The 18,508-nt window shown below is 44.2% G+C and overlaps 1 protein-coding gene across 1 annotated transcript in view; it reads left to right on the top strand.

Annotated features, from left to right (window-relative positions):
- Positions 1-5,342: 5,342 nt before the first annotated feature.
- TESK2 (testis associated actin remodelling kinase 2) overlaps positions 5,343-18,508 on the top strand; it is a 34,111-nt gene continuing 20,945 nt past the window's right edge. The window contains exons 1-4 of the mRNA XM_075287162.1: positions 5,343-5,460; positions 9,818-10,121; positions 14,739-14,860; positions 17,104-17,152. Coding sequence (XP_075143263.1) covers positions 9,909-10,121; positions 14,739-14,860; positions 17,104-17,152 — 384 coding nt within the window. The 5' untranslated portion in view covers positions 5,343-5,460; positions 9,818-9,908. The remainder of the gene's footprint in view (positions 5,461-9,817; positions 10,122-14,738; positions 14,861-17,103; positions 17,153-18,508) is intronic.

The following is an 18,508-nucleotide window of genomic DNA, read 5'->3' as shown; positions in this document are numbered from 1 at the left end:
CCTATCCCGTGTGATACTGTATACTGAGCTGTATCTAATCCTATCCCGTGTGATACTGTATACTGAGCTGTGTATCTAATCCTATCCTGTGTGATACTGTATACTGAGCTGTATCTAATCCTATCCCGTGTGATACTGTATACTGAGCTGTATCTAATCCTATCCTGTGTGATACTGTATACTGAGCCGTGTATCTAATCCTATCCTGTGTGATACTGTATACTGAGCTGTATCTAATCCTATCCTGTGTGATACTGTATACTGAGCTGTATCTAATCCTATCCTGTGTGATACTGTATACTGAGCTGTATCTAATCCTATCCTGTGTGATACTGTATACTGAGCTGTGTATTTAATCCTATCCTGTGTGATACTGAGCTGTGTATCTAATCCTATCCTGTGTGATACTGTATACTGAGCTGTGTATCTAATCCTATCCTGTGTGATACTGTATACTGAGCTGTATCTAATCCTATCCTGTGTGATACTGTATACTGAGCTGTGTATCTAATCCTATCCTGTGTGATACTGTATACTGAGCTGTATCTAATCCTATCCTGTGTGATACTGTATACTGAGCTGTATCTAATCCTATCCTGTGTGATACTGTATACTGAGCTGTATCTAATCCTATCCTGTGTGATACTGTATACTGAGCTGTATCTAATCCTATCCTGTGTGATACTGTATACTGAGCTGTATCTAATCCTATCCTGTGTGATACTGTATACTGAGCTGTGTATCTAATCCTATCCTGTGTGATACTGTATACTGAGCTGTGTATCTAATCCTATCCTGTGTGATACTGAGCTGTGTATCTAATCCTATCCTGTGTGATACTGTATACTGAGCTGTGTATCTAATCCTATCCTGTGTGATACTGTATACTGAGCTGTGTATCTAATCCTATCCTATGTGATACTGTATACTGAGCTGTATCTAATCCTATCCTGTGTGATACGGTATACTGAGCTGTGTATCTAATCCTATCCTGTGTGACACTGTATACTGAGCTGTATCTAATCCTATCCTGTGTGATACTGTATACTGAGCTGTATCTAATCCTATCCTGTGTGATACTGTATACTGAGCTGTATCTAATCCTATCCTGTGTGATACTGTATACTGAGTTACTGTATCTAATCCTATCCTGTGTGATACTGTATACTGAGCTGTGTATCTAATCCTATCCTGTGTGATACTGTATACTGAGCTGTATCTAATCCTATCCTGTGTGATACTGTATACTGAGCCGTGTATCTAATCCTATCCTGTGTGATACTGTATACTGAGCTGTGTATCTAATCCTATCCTGTGTGATACTGTATACTGAGCCGTGTATCTAATCCTATCCTGTGTGATACTGTATACTGAGCTGTGTATCTAATCCTATCCTGTGTGATACTGTATACTGAGCTGTATCTAATCCTATCCTGTGTGATACTGTATACTGAGCTGTATCTAATCCTATCCTGTGTGATACTGTATACTGAGCTGTGTATCTAATCCTATCCTGTGTGATACTGTATACTGAGCTGTGTATCTAATCCTATCCTGTGTGATACTGTATACTGAGCTGTGTATCTAATCCTATCCTGTGTGATACTGTATACTGAGCTGTATCTAATCCTATCCTGTGTGATACTGTATACTGAGCCGTGTATCTAATCCTGTCCTGTGTGATACTGTATACTGAGCTGTGTATCTAATCCTATCCTGTGTGATACTGTATACTGAGCTGTGTATCTAATCCTATCCTGTGTGATACTGTATACTGAGCTGTATCTAATCCTATCCTGTGTGATACTGTATACTGAGCTGTGTATCTAATCCTATCCTGTGTGATACTGTATACTGAGCTGTGTATCTAATCCTATCCTGTGTGATACTGTATACTGAGCTGTATCTAATCCTATCCTGTGTGATACTGTATACTGAGCTGTGTATCTAATCCTATCCTGTGTGATACTGTATACTGAGCTGTATCTAATCCTATCCTGTGTGATACTGTATACTGAGCTGTGTATCTAATCCTATCCTGTGTGATGCTGTATACTGAGCTGTGTATCTAATCCTATCCTGTGTGATACTGTATACTGAGCTGTGTATCTAATCCTATCCTGTGTGATACTGTATACTGAGCTGTGTATCTAATCCTATCCTGTGTGATACTGTATACTGAGCCGTGTATCTAATCCTATCCTGTGTGATACTGTATACTGAGCTGTGTATCTAATCCTATCCTGTGTGATACTGTATACTGAGCTGTGTATCTAATCCTATCCTGTGTGATACTGTATACTGAGCTGTATCTAATCCTATCCTGTGTGATACTGTATACTGAGCTGTATCTAATCCTATCCTGTGTGATACTGTATACTGAGCTGTGTATCTAATCCTATCCTGTGTGATACTGTATACTGAGCTGTGTATCTAATCCTATCCTGTGTGATACTGTATACTGAGCCGTGTATCTAATCCTATCCTGTGTGATACTGTATACTGAGCTGTGTATCTAATCCTATCCTGTGTGATACTGTATACTGAGCTGTGTATCTAATCCTATCCTGTGTGATACTGTATACTGAGCCGTGTATCTAATCCTATCCTGTGTGATACTGTATACTGAGCTGTGTATCTAATCCCATCCTGTGTGATACTGTATACTGAGCCGTGTATCTAATCCTATCCTGTGTGATACTGTCTATTGTGTATCTAATCCTATCCTGTGTGATACTGTATACTGAGCTGTGTATCTAATCCTATCCTGTGTGATACTGTATACTGAGCTGTATCTAATCCTATCCTGTGTGATACTGTATACTGAGCTGTATCTAATCCTATCCTGTGTGATACTGTATACTGAGCTGTGTATCTAATCCTATCCTGTGTGATACTGTATACTGAGCTGTGTATCTAATCCTATCCTGTGTGATACTGTATACTGAGCCGTGTATCTAATCCTATCCTGTGTGATACTGTATACTGAGCTGTGTATCTAATCCTATCCTGTGTGATACTGTATACTGAGCCGTGTATCTAATCCTATCCTGTGTGATACTGTATACTGAGCTGTGTATCTAATCCTATCCTGTGTGATACTGTATACTGAGCTGTGTATCTAATCCTATCCTGTGTGATACTGTATACTGAGCCGTGTATCTAATCCTATCCTGTGTGATACTGTATACTGAGCTGTGTATCTAATCCTATCCTGTGTGATACTGTATACTGAGCTGTATCTAATCCTATCCTGTGTGATACTGTATACTGAGTTACTGTATCTAATCCTATCCTGTGTGATACTGTATACTGAGCTGTATCTAATCCTATCCTGTGTGATACTGTATACTGAGCTGTATCTAATCCTATCCTGTGTGATACTGTATACTGAGCTGTGTATCTAATCCTATCCTGTATGATACTGTATACTGAGCTGTGTATCTAATCCTATCCTGTGTGATACTGTATACTGAGCTGTGTATCTAATCCTATCCTGTATGATACTGTATACTGAGCTGTGTATCTAATCCTATCCTGTGTGATACTGTATACTGAGCTGTATCTAATCCTATCCTGTGTGATACTGTATACTGAGCCGTGTATCTAATCCTGTCCTGTGTGATACTGTATACTGAGCTGTGTATCTAATCCTATCCTGTGTGATACTGTATACTGAGCTGTGTATCTAATCCTATCCTGTGTGATACTGTATACTGAGCTGTATCTAATCCTATCCTGTGTGATACTGTATACTGAGCTGTGTATCTAATCCTATCCTGTGTGATACTGTATACTGAGCTGTGTATCTAATCCTATCCTGTGTGATACTGTATACTGAGCTGTGTATCTAATCCTATCCTGTGTGATACTGTATACTGAGCTGTATCTAATCCTATCCTGTGTGATACTGTATACTGAGTTACTGTATCTAATCCTATCCTGTGTGATACTGTATACTGAGCTGTATCTAATCCTATCCTGTGTGATACTGTATACTGAGCTGTATCTAATCCTATCCTGTGTGATACTGTATACTGAGCTGTGTATCTAATCCTATCCTGTGTGATACTGTATACTGAGCTGTATCTAATCCTATCCTGTGTGATACTGTATACTGAGCTGTGTATCTAATCCTATCCTGTGTGATGCTGTATACTGAGCTGTGTATCTAATCCTATCCTGTGTGATACTGTATACTGAGCCGTGTATCTAATCCTATCCTGTGTGATACTGTGTACTGCGCTGTGTATCTAATCCCATCCTGTGTGATACTGTATACTGAGCTGTGTATCTAATCCTATCCTGTGTGATACTGTATACTGAGCTGTATCTAATCCTATCCTGTGTGATACTGTATACTGAGCTGTGTATCTAATCCCATCCTGTGTGATACTGTATACTGAGCCGTGTATCTAATCCTATCCTGTGTGATACTGTCTATTGTGTATCTAATCCTATCCTGTGTGATACTGTATACTGAGCTGTGTATCTAATCCTATCCTGTGTGATACTGTATACTGAGCTGTATCTAATCCTATCCTGTGTGATACTGTATACTGAGTTACTGTATCTAATCCTATCCTGTGTGATACAGTATACTGAGCCGTGTATCTAATCCTATCCTGTGTGATACTGTATACTGAGCTGTATCTAATCCTATCCTGTGTGATACTGTATACTGAGTTACTGTATCTAATCCTATCCTGTGTGATACTGTATACTGAGTTACTGTATCTAATCCTATCCTGTGTGATACAGTCTGCTGAGTGCTGTATCTCATGTTACAGTCAGAGTAATACAGTACAAGCCTCTGCCTCCAGTGTTACTGAACAGTCACCTGTGTCGCCCCGTCTGTGCTGCAGTTGGTAGGACACAAGAAGCCGTGAGGTAAGTTTGATATCAGATACTGTACTTCATGATTGGTCGCTTTTAATTGGTCAGGTGTCCTGTCAGTCATTTTTTCTGTTTAGCTATTGGTGAAATATTTTCCCTAAGGACACGCCCTCTTAGTTGTACGGACCAATCCCAGAAGAGAAACATTGTGCCCACAAAACTATTTACCAACTTTGAGCTGCGACATGCGACCTCTTCGCTGCTATTGGCGGAGAGTACACGAGCCCGCCCCAGCAATCTGCGCTTCTCATTCGCTAACTGTGCTGTCAGTCATTAGAATGTAACCAATAGAATCATGGCTTGTCTGAGAGACCCCGGCGCTGAGAAGGTTACTGCTTGTGATTGGATTACAGCCTGTCCTGTCAGTCATGCTCTGGCGAGACTGGATTGGCTGGAGGACTAGGGATGGGCGGGATACACGGAAGCGTCCCGCCCCCTGCAGGAGCTGCTTCGCCCCGGAGTCTCCGCTGTGAGCTCGGGACTGGAGAACATGGCGGCCGGGGGAGGACGCTGAGGGCTCTGCAGGCGGCCCGTGTGCTCCGGACACCGGGAACCTCTAGTACGGTGAGTCCTGGTTCTCATAGCTGCGGCTGGAACTGAACCTCCTTCTGCTACAGCGGCCCGTACCTGGAGCAGCAGCGTATACCTCCGAGGTGCCACAGCCGGGGCCACTGACCGTATTATAGGAGAGGTGTGCGCGTATACATCATTATATACGGTGTTATATACCTGGTGTATACATCATTATATACGGTGTTATATACCTGGTGTATACATCATTATATACGGTGTTATATACCTGGTGTATAGGTTATTATATACGGTGTTATATACCTGGTGTATAGGTTATTATATATGGTGTTATATACCTGGTGTATAGGTTATTATATACGGTGTTATATACCTGGTGTATACATCATTATATACGGTGTTATATACCTGGTGTATACATCATTATATACGGTGTTATATACCTGGTGTATACATCATTATATACAGTGTTATATACCTGGTGTATACATCATTATATACGGTGTTATATACCTGGTGTATAGGTTATTATATACGGTGTTATATACCTGGTGTATAGGTTATTATATACGGTGTTATATACCTGGTGTATACATCATTATATACGGTGTTATATACCTGGTGTATAGGTTATTATATACGGTGTTATATACCTGGTGTATAGGTTATTATATACGGTGTTATATACCTGGTGTATAGGTTATTATATACGGTGTTATATACCTGGTGTATAGGTTATTATATACGGTGTTATATACCTGGTGTATACATCATTATATACGGTGTTATATACCTGGTTTATAGGTTATTATATACGGTGTTATATACCTGGTGTATACATCATTATATACGGTGTTATATACCTGGTTTATAGGTCATTATATACGGTGTTATATACCTGGTGTATACATCATTATATACGGTGTTATATACCTGGTGTATAGGTCATTATATACGGTGTTATATACCTGGTGTATAGGTTATTATATACGGTGTTATATACCTGGTGTATACATCATTATATACGGTGTTATATACCTGGTGTATACATCATTATATACGGTGTTATATACCTGGTGTATAGGTCATTATATACGGTGTTATATACCTGGTGTATACATCATTATATACAGTGTTATATACCTGGTGTATACATCATTATATACGGTGTTATATACCTGGTGTATAGGTTATTATATACAGTGTTATATACCTGGTGTATAGGTCATTATATACGGTGTTATATACCTGGTTTATAGGTCATTATATACGGTGTTATATACCTGGTGTATAGGTCATTATATACGGTGTTATATACCTGGTGTATAGGTCATTATATATGGTGTTATATACCTGGTGTATAGGTCATTATATACGGTGTTATATACCTGGTGTATAGGTCATTATATACGGTGTTATATACCTGGTGTATAGGTCATTATATACGGTGTTATATACCTGGTGTATAGGTCATTATATACGGTGTTATATACCTGGTGTATAGGTCATTATATACGGTGTTATATACCTGGTGTATAGGTTATTATATACGGTGTTATATACCTGGTGTATAGGTTATTATATACGGTGTTATATACCTGGTGTATAGGTTATTATATACGGTGTTATATACCTGGTGTATACATCATTATATACGGTGTTATATACCTGGTGTATAGGTTATTATATACGGTGTTATATACCTGGTGTATACATCATTATATACGGTGTTATATACCTGGTGTATAGGTTATTATATACAGTGTTATATACCTGGTGTATAGGTCATTATATACGGTGTTATATACCTGGTGTATAGGTCATTATATACAGTGTTATATACCTGGTGTATACATCATTATATACGGTGTTATATACCTGGTGTATAGGTCATTATATACAGTGTTATATACCTGGTGTATACATCATTATATACGGTGTTATATACCTGGTGTATACATCATTATATACGGTGTTATATACCTGGTGTATACATCATTATATACAGTGTTATATACCTGGTGTATACATCATTATATACGGTGTTATATACCTGGTGTATAGGTTATTATATACGGTGTTATATACCTGGTGTATATGTTATTATATACAGTGTTATATACCTGGTGTATAGGTCATTATATACGGTGTTATATACCTGGTGTATAGGTCATTATATACGGTGTTATATACCTGGTGTATAGGTCATTATATACGGTGTTATATACCTGGTGTATAGGTTATTATATACGGTGTTATATACCTGGTGTATACATCATTATATACGGTGTTATATACCTGGTGTATAGGTTATTATATACGGTGTTATATACCTGGTGTATACATCATTATATACGGTGTTATATACCTGGTGTATACATCATTATATACGGTGTTATATACCTGGTGTATAGGTCATTATATACGGTGTTATATACCTGGTGTATACATCATTATATACGGTGTTATATACCTGGTGTATAGGTTATTATATACGGTGTTATATACCTGGTGTATAGGTCATTATATAGAGTGTTATATACCTGGTGTATAGGTTATTATATACGGTGTTATATACCTGGTGTATAGGTCATTATATAGAGTGTTATATAGCTGGTCGTATGGATGGTTATATACGGTGTTGTATACCTGGTGTATAGCTCTTTATATACGGTGTTGTATACCTTGGTGTTGCTCTGTAGGTCTGTGTATACTCCCCGTCGCTCGGTATATACTGCCCGTGGCTTAGTATCAGTTCCCTGCGGGTTATAGCTGATAAATATTCTTTTCATTATATGTTGGCATTAAAGATGTTCTGCAGCAGTTCTGTATCACTGTGTTCGCTCTTTCATCTTGTTATGGCACAGCTGGGTGACAATTTCTGTGGCCTCTCTTACCGCTCCCCTGGATTGTCACCCAGCTTTCCCAAGTGCTTGTTGTACATTGATGTGGGGAGAGTTAATTGGTGTCATGGCTTGCGATGTGTGACAGCGCCTGAGGGGGGCGCTGCACAGGTGGATGACTGTCATCTCCCGGCCTCCTGCCATTGCTCCTGTCGGTCACTTTATTATTTCCATCCAAAGACTGAAAGCCTGTCCTGAAGCATCAGCTGCAGCGCTCTCTCCATAGTCCAGCCTGGAGTCCTGGCACTGCAGCTCACACAGCATTGTCTACTCTGGCTGCAAATGTAACAAACCCTCAGCTGTGAGAATTACTAGTCTGGACGTAAATGGAACTTCTTCCTGTTCAATGACAGCAAGCAGAGATCTTAAAGATGAGGAGGAGATTTTGACAAATTAGGGCTTTGTGGGTGTGGGGGACAGGGTCGCAGGAGGCGGGGATCTTGTCAGGTAGGCCCCTCCCTCATCATGGCAGCCTAAGCAGTGTGCTCGCAGATTGTGCCCTCTGATCCCTGACACTGATAATCGTGCTGTGTCATGTAATGTGACCTATTGTACCGGACGCGGCCGTGCACAGAGCGCCGCCCCTTTAATGGACGCAGTCTGCACAAGCACGTAGAGGATTTAAGTGAATCTCATCATTGTGGACTAGCTCCTCCCACAACCCCCCGGGTGTAGGTAAGGCTCCTCCCACAACCCCCTCGGGTGTAGGTAAGGCTCCTCCCACAACCCCCCCCCCCCCGGGTGTAGGTAAGGCTCCTCCCACAACCCCCCGGGTGTAGGTAAGGCTTATGTTATCATCTTTAAGAATGCAGTATGAAGTTCTCCAACTTCTGTAGAACTACAAGTCTCAGCATGTTGTACAGCTCCTTCATATATGTGCGCTGGCTGCCGTCCGTCTTATCTGTCCCCCGGGCGTCCCAGCTCGCAGCTCCAGAAGTGATTGAGTTGATTTCTTTTCCTGTTTGGCAGCTGGGAAAACGCTTCTCAGCCCCCCCTTCCCCCAAATCAGCTGTCCGACCGTACGACATCCCCCACCGCCGGAAAATCACTTTCCGGGTCACATCTGCTATAAAAGCTGAGTAACTTTGTTTCTCTTATTGATCTTGAGCTTTGCATTGTGCTCCAGTCACATCCAGAGCTGTAGTCACTATTCCCTGCTCTTATCTGCACAATGCTGTGACATTCTCTTAGACTTTGTTCACATTCTCTTCCTGCTGTCAGTCTGCTTGTGTCTGAGCCAGCTGAGGGTTTGTTACAGTAATATCCAGTCTCTGCAGACAGTCGGAGTACTGATGATACGTTGTAATAAACAGTCAGCACAGGAGAGGTTTGTTCTGCCGATGCTTTAGCCTCACGGAGGGTTGTCTGGCCTCATCATTTGTAAAATCGTGATTTTTCGTCACCCCTCTGCTCTCCTGTGATACTTTGCACTTCTGCCATATTGTCTCTTTAGTCACATGATAACGTCTTTCCCTTTTACCTTTCAGCACTTTGTTACCACCGTACCGGACACCCTGACCCCTGGACGTCCTAAAATGTGAGCGTCTCCTCTTCCCAGCCAAACTGAACTCAGGGAGAATGGATCGGAATAAACGGAATTCCATTGCCGGCTTCCCGCCTCGCTTAGAGCGTATAGAGGACAATGTCTCAGGAGAGGGCGGGATTGGTCAGCTGGGCAGAGTCTACTCCTCATCCTACAACGCGCTCATCAGCGCCTTCTCCAGGCTAACGCGGCTCGATGACTTCACCTGTGAGAAGATCGGATCCGGCTTCTTCTCCGAGGTCTTTAAGGTAATGATCAGCGTTCAGTGCGTGGTCAGGCCCTCCTTGTCTCTCTTCCTCACTGTTGTTAAGGTCTCTGCTGGCTGTCAGTGAGTGGAGACCTCCGGAGCCGGCAAACCCACCTGGAGCTCCAACTAACTGAGGGTTTACCACCATCTACCAGATTAGATTGGTGCATGGCAAACTGCAGGGGTTAAGGTCTCATGCACATGGAGTCTTTCAGACCCGAATATCTGGTTCATACATTGACCAGATTTTGTAGGTTCTCCCTGGCATTGCCTGAATCTTGTAGGTGGCGCTGCTCCAGCTCCAGTGTCCATACAGAACTAGGCGGGACAGGTACGCATTGCGTTCAGGATATTTTTACTTACCACTTGGACTGCACAGCTAACACTCCCATGGCTGAAACACCCCCCTACAGTCGGCCTCTCCTGACATGGCTGATAACAGATAGTAATAGATTGTATTCCCTTGTCCTACAGTCGGCCTCTCCTCTCCTGACATGGCTGATAGCAGATAGTAATAGATTGTATTCCCCTGTCCTACAGTCGGCCTCTCCTCTCCTGACATGGCTGATAACAGATAGTAATAGATTGTATTCTCCTGTCCTACAGTCGGCCTCTCCTCTCCTGACATGGCTGATAACAGATAGTAATAGATTGTATTCTCCTGTCCTACAGTCGGCCTCTCCTCTCCTGACATGGCTGATAACAGATAGTAATAGATTGTATTCCCCTGTCCTACAGTCGGCCTCTCCTGACATGGCTGATAACAGATAGTAATAGATTGTATTCCCCTGTCCTACAGTCGGCCTCTCCTCTCCTGACATGGCTGATAACAGATAGTAATAGATTGTATTCCCCTGTCCTACAGTCGGCCTCTCCCCTCCTGACATGGCTGATACCAGATAGTAATAGATTGTATTCCCCTGTCCTACAGTCGGCCTCTCCTGACATGGCTGATACCAGATAGTAATAGATTGTATTCCCCTGTCCTACAGTCGGCCTCTCCTGACATGGCTGATAACAGATAGTAATAGATTGTATTCCTTGTCCTACAGTCGGCCTCTCCTGACATGGCTGATAACAGATAGTAATAGATTGTATTCCCCTGTCCTACAGTTGGCCTCTCCTCTCCTGACATTGCTGATAACAGATAGTAATAGATTGTATTCTCCTGTCCTACAGTCGGCCTCTCCTCTCCCGACATGGCTGATAACAGATAGTAATAGATTGTATTCTCCTGTCCTACAGTCGGCCTCTCCTCTCCTGACATGGCTGATAACAGATAGTAATAGATTGTATTCTCCTGTCCTACAGTCGGCCTCTCCTCTCCTGACATGGCTGATAACAGATAGTAATAGATTGTATTCCCCTGTCCTACAGTCGGCCTCTCCTCTCCTGACATGGCTGATAACAGATAGTAATAGATTGTATTCCTTGTCCTACAGTCGGCCTCTCCTGACATGGCTGATAACAGATAGTAATAGATTGTATTCCCCTGTCCTACAGTTGGCCTCTCCTCTCCTGACATTGCTGATAACAGATAGTAATAGATTGTATTCTCCTGTCCTACAGTCGGCCTCTCCTCTCCTGACATGGCTGATATCAGATAGTAATAGATTGTATTCTCCTGTCCTACAGTCGGCCTCTCCTCTCCCGACATGGCTGATAACAGATAGTAATAGATTGTATTCTCCTGTCCTACAGTCGGCCTCTCCTCTCCTGACATGGCTGATATCAGATAGTAATAGATTGTATTCTCCTGTCCTACAGTCGGCCTCTCCTCTCCCGACATGGCTGATAACAGATAGTAATAGATTGTATTCTCCTGTCCTACAGTCGGCCTCTCCTCTCCTGACATGGCTGATAACAGATAGTAATAGATTGTATTCTCCTGTCCTACAGTCGGCCTCTCCTCTCCTGACATGGCTGATAACAGATAGTAATAGATTGTATTCTCCTGTCCTACAGTCGGCCTCTCCTCTCCTGACATGGCTGATAACAGATAGTAATAGATTGTATTCTCCTGTCCTACAGTCGGCCTCTCCTCTCCTGACATGGCTGATAACAGATAGTAATAGATTGTATTCTCCTGTCCTACAGTCGGCCTCTCCTCTCCTGACATGGCTGATAACAGATAGTAATAGATTGTATTCCCCTGTCCTACAGTCGGCCTCTCCTGACATGGCTGATAACAGATAGTAATAGATTGTATTCTCCTGTCCTACAGTCGGCCTCTCCTGACGTGGCTGATAACAGATAGTAATAGATTGTATTCTCCTGTCCTACAGTCGGCCTCTCCTGACGTGGCTGATAACAGATAGTAATAGATTGTATTCTCCTGTCCTACAGTCGGCCTCTCCTCTCCTGACATGGCTGATATCAGATAGTAATAGATTGTATTCCCCTGTCCTACAGTCGGCCTCTCCTGACATGGCTGATAACAGATAGTAATAGATTGTATTCTCCTGTCCTACAGTCGGCCTCTCCTGACGTGGCTGATAACAGATAGTAATAGATTGTATTCCCCTGTCCTACAGTCGGCCTCTCCTGACATGGCTGATAACAGATAGTAATAGATTGTATTCCCCTGTCCTACAGTCGGCCTCTCCTCTCCTGACATGGCTGATAACAGATAGTAATAGATTGTATTCCCCTGTCCTACAGTCGGCCTCTCCTCTCCTGACATGGCTGATATCAGATAGTAATAGGTTGTCTTGCCTGTATCCTCACTTTCTGGCGCTGTACGCTGTGTCCCGCCAGGTGCTGTATATAGCTGTATTCTGTATATTTAGACTATATTACTATTTTGGAGCAGTTGCCATGATCACGCGGTCTCGGTTGCCATGATGACTGCTATGGTCACGTGTGACGTCTGGTTGTATTGCTCGGATGTGGTTTTCTCTTTGATCTGATTATTACAGGTCGTCTTCTCCATTCACATCTGTGGTTTGTGCGGTTTGTGTCCTGTGAGGTCTGTGTGTTGTGCTGTGTAGGACTACAAGTCCCAGACTGAGCTACGTGCAGTTTCTCTATAAAGGCAGATAGTTAACCCTATCATTTCCTGTTTCATAGTTTGTCTAATTTTATTTGACCATTTTGTATTATTGTCAATAAAGCTACTTCAAACATAATATACTAGTGCAGGAGATTCATATGGCAACCAATCAGAGCACTGCTTACTTCTGACGCTCTGTGATAGAATATTGCTAGTCAGAATCTGATTGGTTGCTCCTCAGCCCTCCCTCTGGTCTGGCGGCCATGTTGTCTGGGTATCCAGTACAGTGATTGGTTAGAGATGTGTCTGAGCCGCCAGAGATGTTTCATCTTGAGAAAGTAATGTGGAATGTTCCAGAACATTTCAGGCCCGGTCATGTCAGGACCTCTGGATTATATAGCACATGACCCCCCCCAGATTATATACTCGCTATACAGAAAAGATCCCCTGGATTATATACTACTATACTATATAGAACATGCCCCTCCCCCCGGTTATATACCCTTTATACAGAACATGAACCCCCCCCCCAGATTATATACTCCCTATACAAAACATGAACCCACGGATTATATACCCCCCAATACAGACCACGACCCCCTGGATTTTATTCCCCCCCCCCCCCCCACCGTGCCAGACTATTTTCCCCCTATCCAGATCATTAACCCCTGAGTCTCACATCCACACCATTAACCCTTGAACTTCCTTGATCTCGGATGTGAATCTGGATTATAATCTCCCATCTAGAATGTGATTGCTTGTGGGGTTGTTGTCATGGAGGTAAAGGCTCAGACAGGCGCACTGTGCAGGTGAGGAGTGATATCTGCCCCGGGGAGGGTTCCTGACTGCAGGTTTCCATTCTGTCATATGTGATGAGATCTCGTATAATCTGTAGGCACCTCCTGTGTGTACGTGACTGCTCTCGCTCCCCGCACCATGGCGTCCATTATCTGAGCATGCAGTGCTGTGATGTCAGAGATTTGGGGGTGACTGTTCCCTGGACATTGGGTGGCAGTCAGTGAGTTTTTGGAATATGGTGAAGGTGCGATCCGATGTCCATAAATCTTAGGACGAGCTCGGAGCCAAATGTTCGGCCCACCAAATCCAGCACCATCAACAGCGAGGAGGTCCTGATGCTTCTCACTTGTTGTGGCCTGGGCCATTTAACCCTCGCAGGCCCCACACTGCTCTCGCCTCTCTTCTGGACGTCACTTTGAATTTGTTGGCAGGTTTTCCGTCCACCATTGCAGGATTACTCGCTGAATCTTAAGTCTCCACATATTGCAGGAACATGGGAAAGCTGGGTGATGACCAATCTGAATGCCAGGGCATGGTCTCCTAAGTCCTCTATACTTGTTGTGACACACTCTTAGTTTACTGCGGGAAAGCTGAGTGACGGCCATATTGATGGTCATTGATGATGCAGCTGATGGTTTTCTTGGAGGAGATTTTAGTGAGGTCTTCGTGTCGGCCTCACTTCAAGGATTTCTCGTTACTGCAGCTTTTTATTCTAGCGGGTTCGTTTATTATAGTTTAACCCTTTGGGGTGCAGCTTTATCTGATTGCTGTGTGACTAGTGACGTAAGCTGACGCCTCCTTCTTATTTGTACTGTTTTCATTCTCCAGGTTCGTCATCGGACATCTGACCAAGTGATGGCGCTGAAGATGAACAAGCTCAGCAGTAACCGGGCCAACATGCTGAAGGAGGTGCAGCTGATGAACCGCATGTCACACCCCAATATACTGAGGTAGGAGCTGTCAGGGCTGAGGCGCAGTCAGTTCCCTCCCGTCTCTGCAGGTTGTCTGGTTACTTCTAGTTTCCCCATACTACTCCAGTACCTGCTAAAGCTGCATCACTACATTGTAAGCACAGAGTCCCCTAAAAGCTTAGCTATGGAGTGGTTGGAGTGTCAGTCCATGGAGTACAGTGCAGAACGTGCTTTCTATATGAGGAGAGTAATCGGGGGACGCTCCAGCTGTGGTGATTCGGGGCTCTGTAGTTCATGTTCTGAGGCATGTATAATGGACAGCCGGATACTGGGGTCTACACGTCTGTGACCTCATGGCATCAAAGGGTTAGGTGTGAGCAGCAGTCAGCCACCATTCTAGATCTGACAACTGATCATCGGAGAGGCGCTATATGTCAGTAAAAGGAGAGATCCTACACTAGAATACCCGTCAGTAAATGGGGAGGTTCAGCTGAGCTGCTTGTGTATTAGCTGAAAGGTTCTAGATTGTCATGTGCTGGTCCATAAGGAGAGAGGTTCTAGATCTGACTGGTCCATAAGGAGAGAGGTTCTAGATCTGACTGGTCCATAAGGAGAGAGGTTCTAGATCTGACCGGTCCAGAAGGAGAGAGGTTCTAGATCTGACCGGTCCAGAAGGAGAGAGGTTCTAGACCAGGCCGCTGCTGGAGGTAAATGGAGTGAACATGGATGACTGTAGCAGTCAGTTATTGGAGAGGGTGTAGGTCAGGTTGCCGCTCTGTACATGTAGATGTTGTACACTGCTGGTCAGTACTTGAGGTTCTCGTTGGAGTGTCTTGGGGGGCGCTGATACTTTTGCACCTGGCTGCTGCTCTTGTTCTGTGTAACTGGATCTCTCTAGGATGTCGCAGAATAAACAGAAGGAAATCTCCTGTCTCCTGCTCTCTGCCGCCGAACAAAAGGTGCAAAAACAATTTAGCAACTGTAACTGGGCGAGTCGCGGCCACAGGTATGAACCTGGGCGTGAGCCTGCGGGAGAAGCTTCTGTTAACCCCTTCCTGGCTCTCCAGTGCTCGCAGCTCCGGTCGGGTTGTTGTTGTTGGCCCGCTGCCTCTTGGCTCGGCTGCTGGAGTTTTTGGCAGCTTTCGGCCATTTCTATTTCTGCTGCGAGATCTCCTCGTATTTGATGAGTCTCTCCGGCTTGTGTTGCCGTTTTGCCGCGCGGCTCTTTACGAGGTATTTTTAGCAAGTAAAATGTTTGCCGAGTGAGCTCATACTCCAGAGATCCAGCAGCGGCTCCGGGGGGAGGGGGCGCCAAAAACATCATTTTTATTAGAGTTCAAAACTTATGCACGTTTTCCATGTTCACGCAGAGTAGACATAAGTGTGGCAGCCATGGCGCTCGCTGTGCAGACGGTTGTGCGGTTGTTACTACTAGATGTGTAATGGCCTCTTCAGTGACATCCTGGCCACTGGGCGAGTTTCATTGATGCGGTGCAGTCAGTACGCTGCTTCATCTAGAGCCTTACCCTTTAAGATCAGATCGGCCATCATCATGAAACCAATATAGCACTCCCAGCGGTCATTACCCAGCTTTCCCGGAGTCCTGAGTGGCAGATTCCAATACTTGTGGTACATTCCTGGTGTTACACCATAGCTGGTAAGGACTCCTGATGTAGGTGCTGATCATTATAGGAGTGGTCCTGAACTCCCACCCCCTAATGTCTGAGGGGTCACATTCATTCACTTGTGGTGATATTTGCGGGGTCAGGGCCCAGCTTGACTGTCTGATACGGAGCGGTTTGTGGAGCGTCATGTTATAATGTCAGCCCTTTTAACGATTGGCCGCCCTCCAGCAGGACGCAGCGCCTGGATCCGGTTACTGTTTAGTGCGTTTGACTTTTGCAGGAGGGAGAGGTCTGATTTCACTCCGATCCTGGCTATACAGATAATGGATTCTCCCCATTAACCCTTTAAAGGATTCCAGGGGGGTGATTGATTGGGGGGTCTGACTGACAGGGCTCCTGTCTGCCCCATGTGGTTGGAGTGTCTGGTTCTGCACACTATTGATCTGTCCCATAGAGGTGAATGGTGAGGCCTGTCCGACCTTCTGCTCCATTCATACAGATCCCCGTGTTCTCCTGATCCGTGGCAGTCCCTGCAGTCAGTCCCTTGTCCTGTATACGTGGAGCTGCCGGGTGACCGTTACTGCCACTATTGTGTGTGTACCTGCCTGTGTCCTGAGTATGGCTGCTCTAATGCCAGTCCTGTTATCTCTTCCACAGGTTTATGGGGGTCTGCGTCCATCAGGGGCAGTTACACGCACTGACAGAGGTAAGACCCTGGGCAACTGCCCCTCATCTTTCATCGTTTCTCTCTAATGCAGGAAGATAAGCTATTGCAGACATTTCCGGGTGTTGAAGCTTCCCCGATGCTGCAGTCACTTGTGAAATGTCCCAGGACGGCACTAAATAACACTCCTACTGTTAACCCCCTCCTGACTGTATGAATTCTACTCTGCCAGGGCGTCATTGCAGTGTGTTGGGTTGAGGTATCCGCACCAGAGCCCTCCCTCGTAGGGTGCAGGATCTTATAGACTGTTCCCTGCTCCGGGGGTTTCTCTTCCGTTTCGCTCTGTGCTCTCTGCTGTCAGTCAGCCTCAGTCTTTCGTTGTATCACAGCCGTTATTGATGCAATAAGTGGAGGATTTGTAGCAATAACATTGCAGAATAGATCAGATCAACGGTGTCTGCCATAATCTGCAGTGACCTGTGGAGCTCACAATCTAATCCCTCTGCTACAGACCCCACAAACAGATGTGGAAATCCCAAGCTAGATATAAGCCGTAGCAGCAGGACACATTCAGGGAACACTGACGGACAACCTTACCCAGCACAATTGCATCTCTCAGGATTGTCATGCAGATTTCTTAGCCTGGGTGACATCCCTTAGGGGGCGCTCTGCTGCTCTCCTTAATCTAGAGGTTAGTTCTTTCACCCTCCTACTGTGTCGGATCTCCTTGGGTTTCCGGATCTGAGGCGGCGGTGTAGGGAGTTATCATTCCCCAAGCGGGTGATTGATTTTCAGGGCGAGGGTTAAGCTGCCCCTCCCCCCTTCACCTCCTCATTCTGATTGGGTCAGGTGACTGCTTTGTAAAGTATTAATTTGTAAGATCAGACTCCGTCTCCTGAACAAAGGATCCCGTGGAGCGTCCCCTGCGCAATTACTAGGTAATGGTATCCGGCCGCTGTGAGATTTCTACAATACACCGTCTTTGTATTCACGTGTTGCAGTACATTGGTGCGAGGCGAGCGATCTCATGATAACGTCCTGTACGTGGTGTATAATGTAGCAGCCGGAGTCGTCCACAGAGCTCACACTCATAGATTTAGGCAGATATCTTTATAGAGAACCTCTGAACCCAATAAATCCATAACATGTATACTTTACATATGTTACATACAGTAGTCATACAATACATACAAGTATACTTGACCTACTATGCATAGGTTACATACATTACATGGATTTCATTGATACATACATATCAATTATCTACATGCATACACTACAATCTTACATTCCACCCTCCTCTATGTACATACATACATGTGCGCAGACCTAACATATATATATTCCATTCTGCATTACACACTATACATCTATAGTCACACACTACATGCACCAGGT

Source organism: Leptodactylus fuscus, chromosome 9 (assembly GCF_031893055.1).
Source record: "Leptodactylus fuscus isolate aLepFus1 chromosome 9, aLepFus1.hap2, whole genome shotgun sequence".
Taxonomy (NCBI): Eukaryota; Metazoa; Chordata; class Amphibia; order Anura; family Leptodactylidae; genus Leptodactylus; species Leptodactylus fuscus.
The sequence above is the reverse complement of the archived record's forward strand: the minus strand, read 5'-3'. Positions and strand labels throughout refer to the sequence as shown.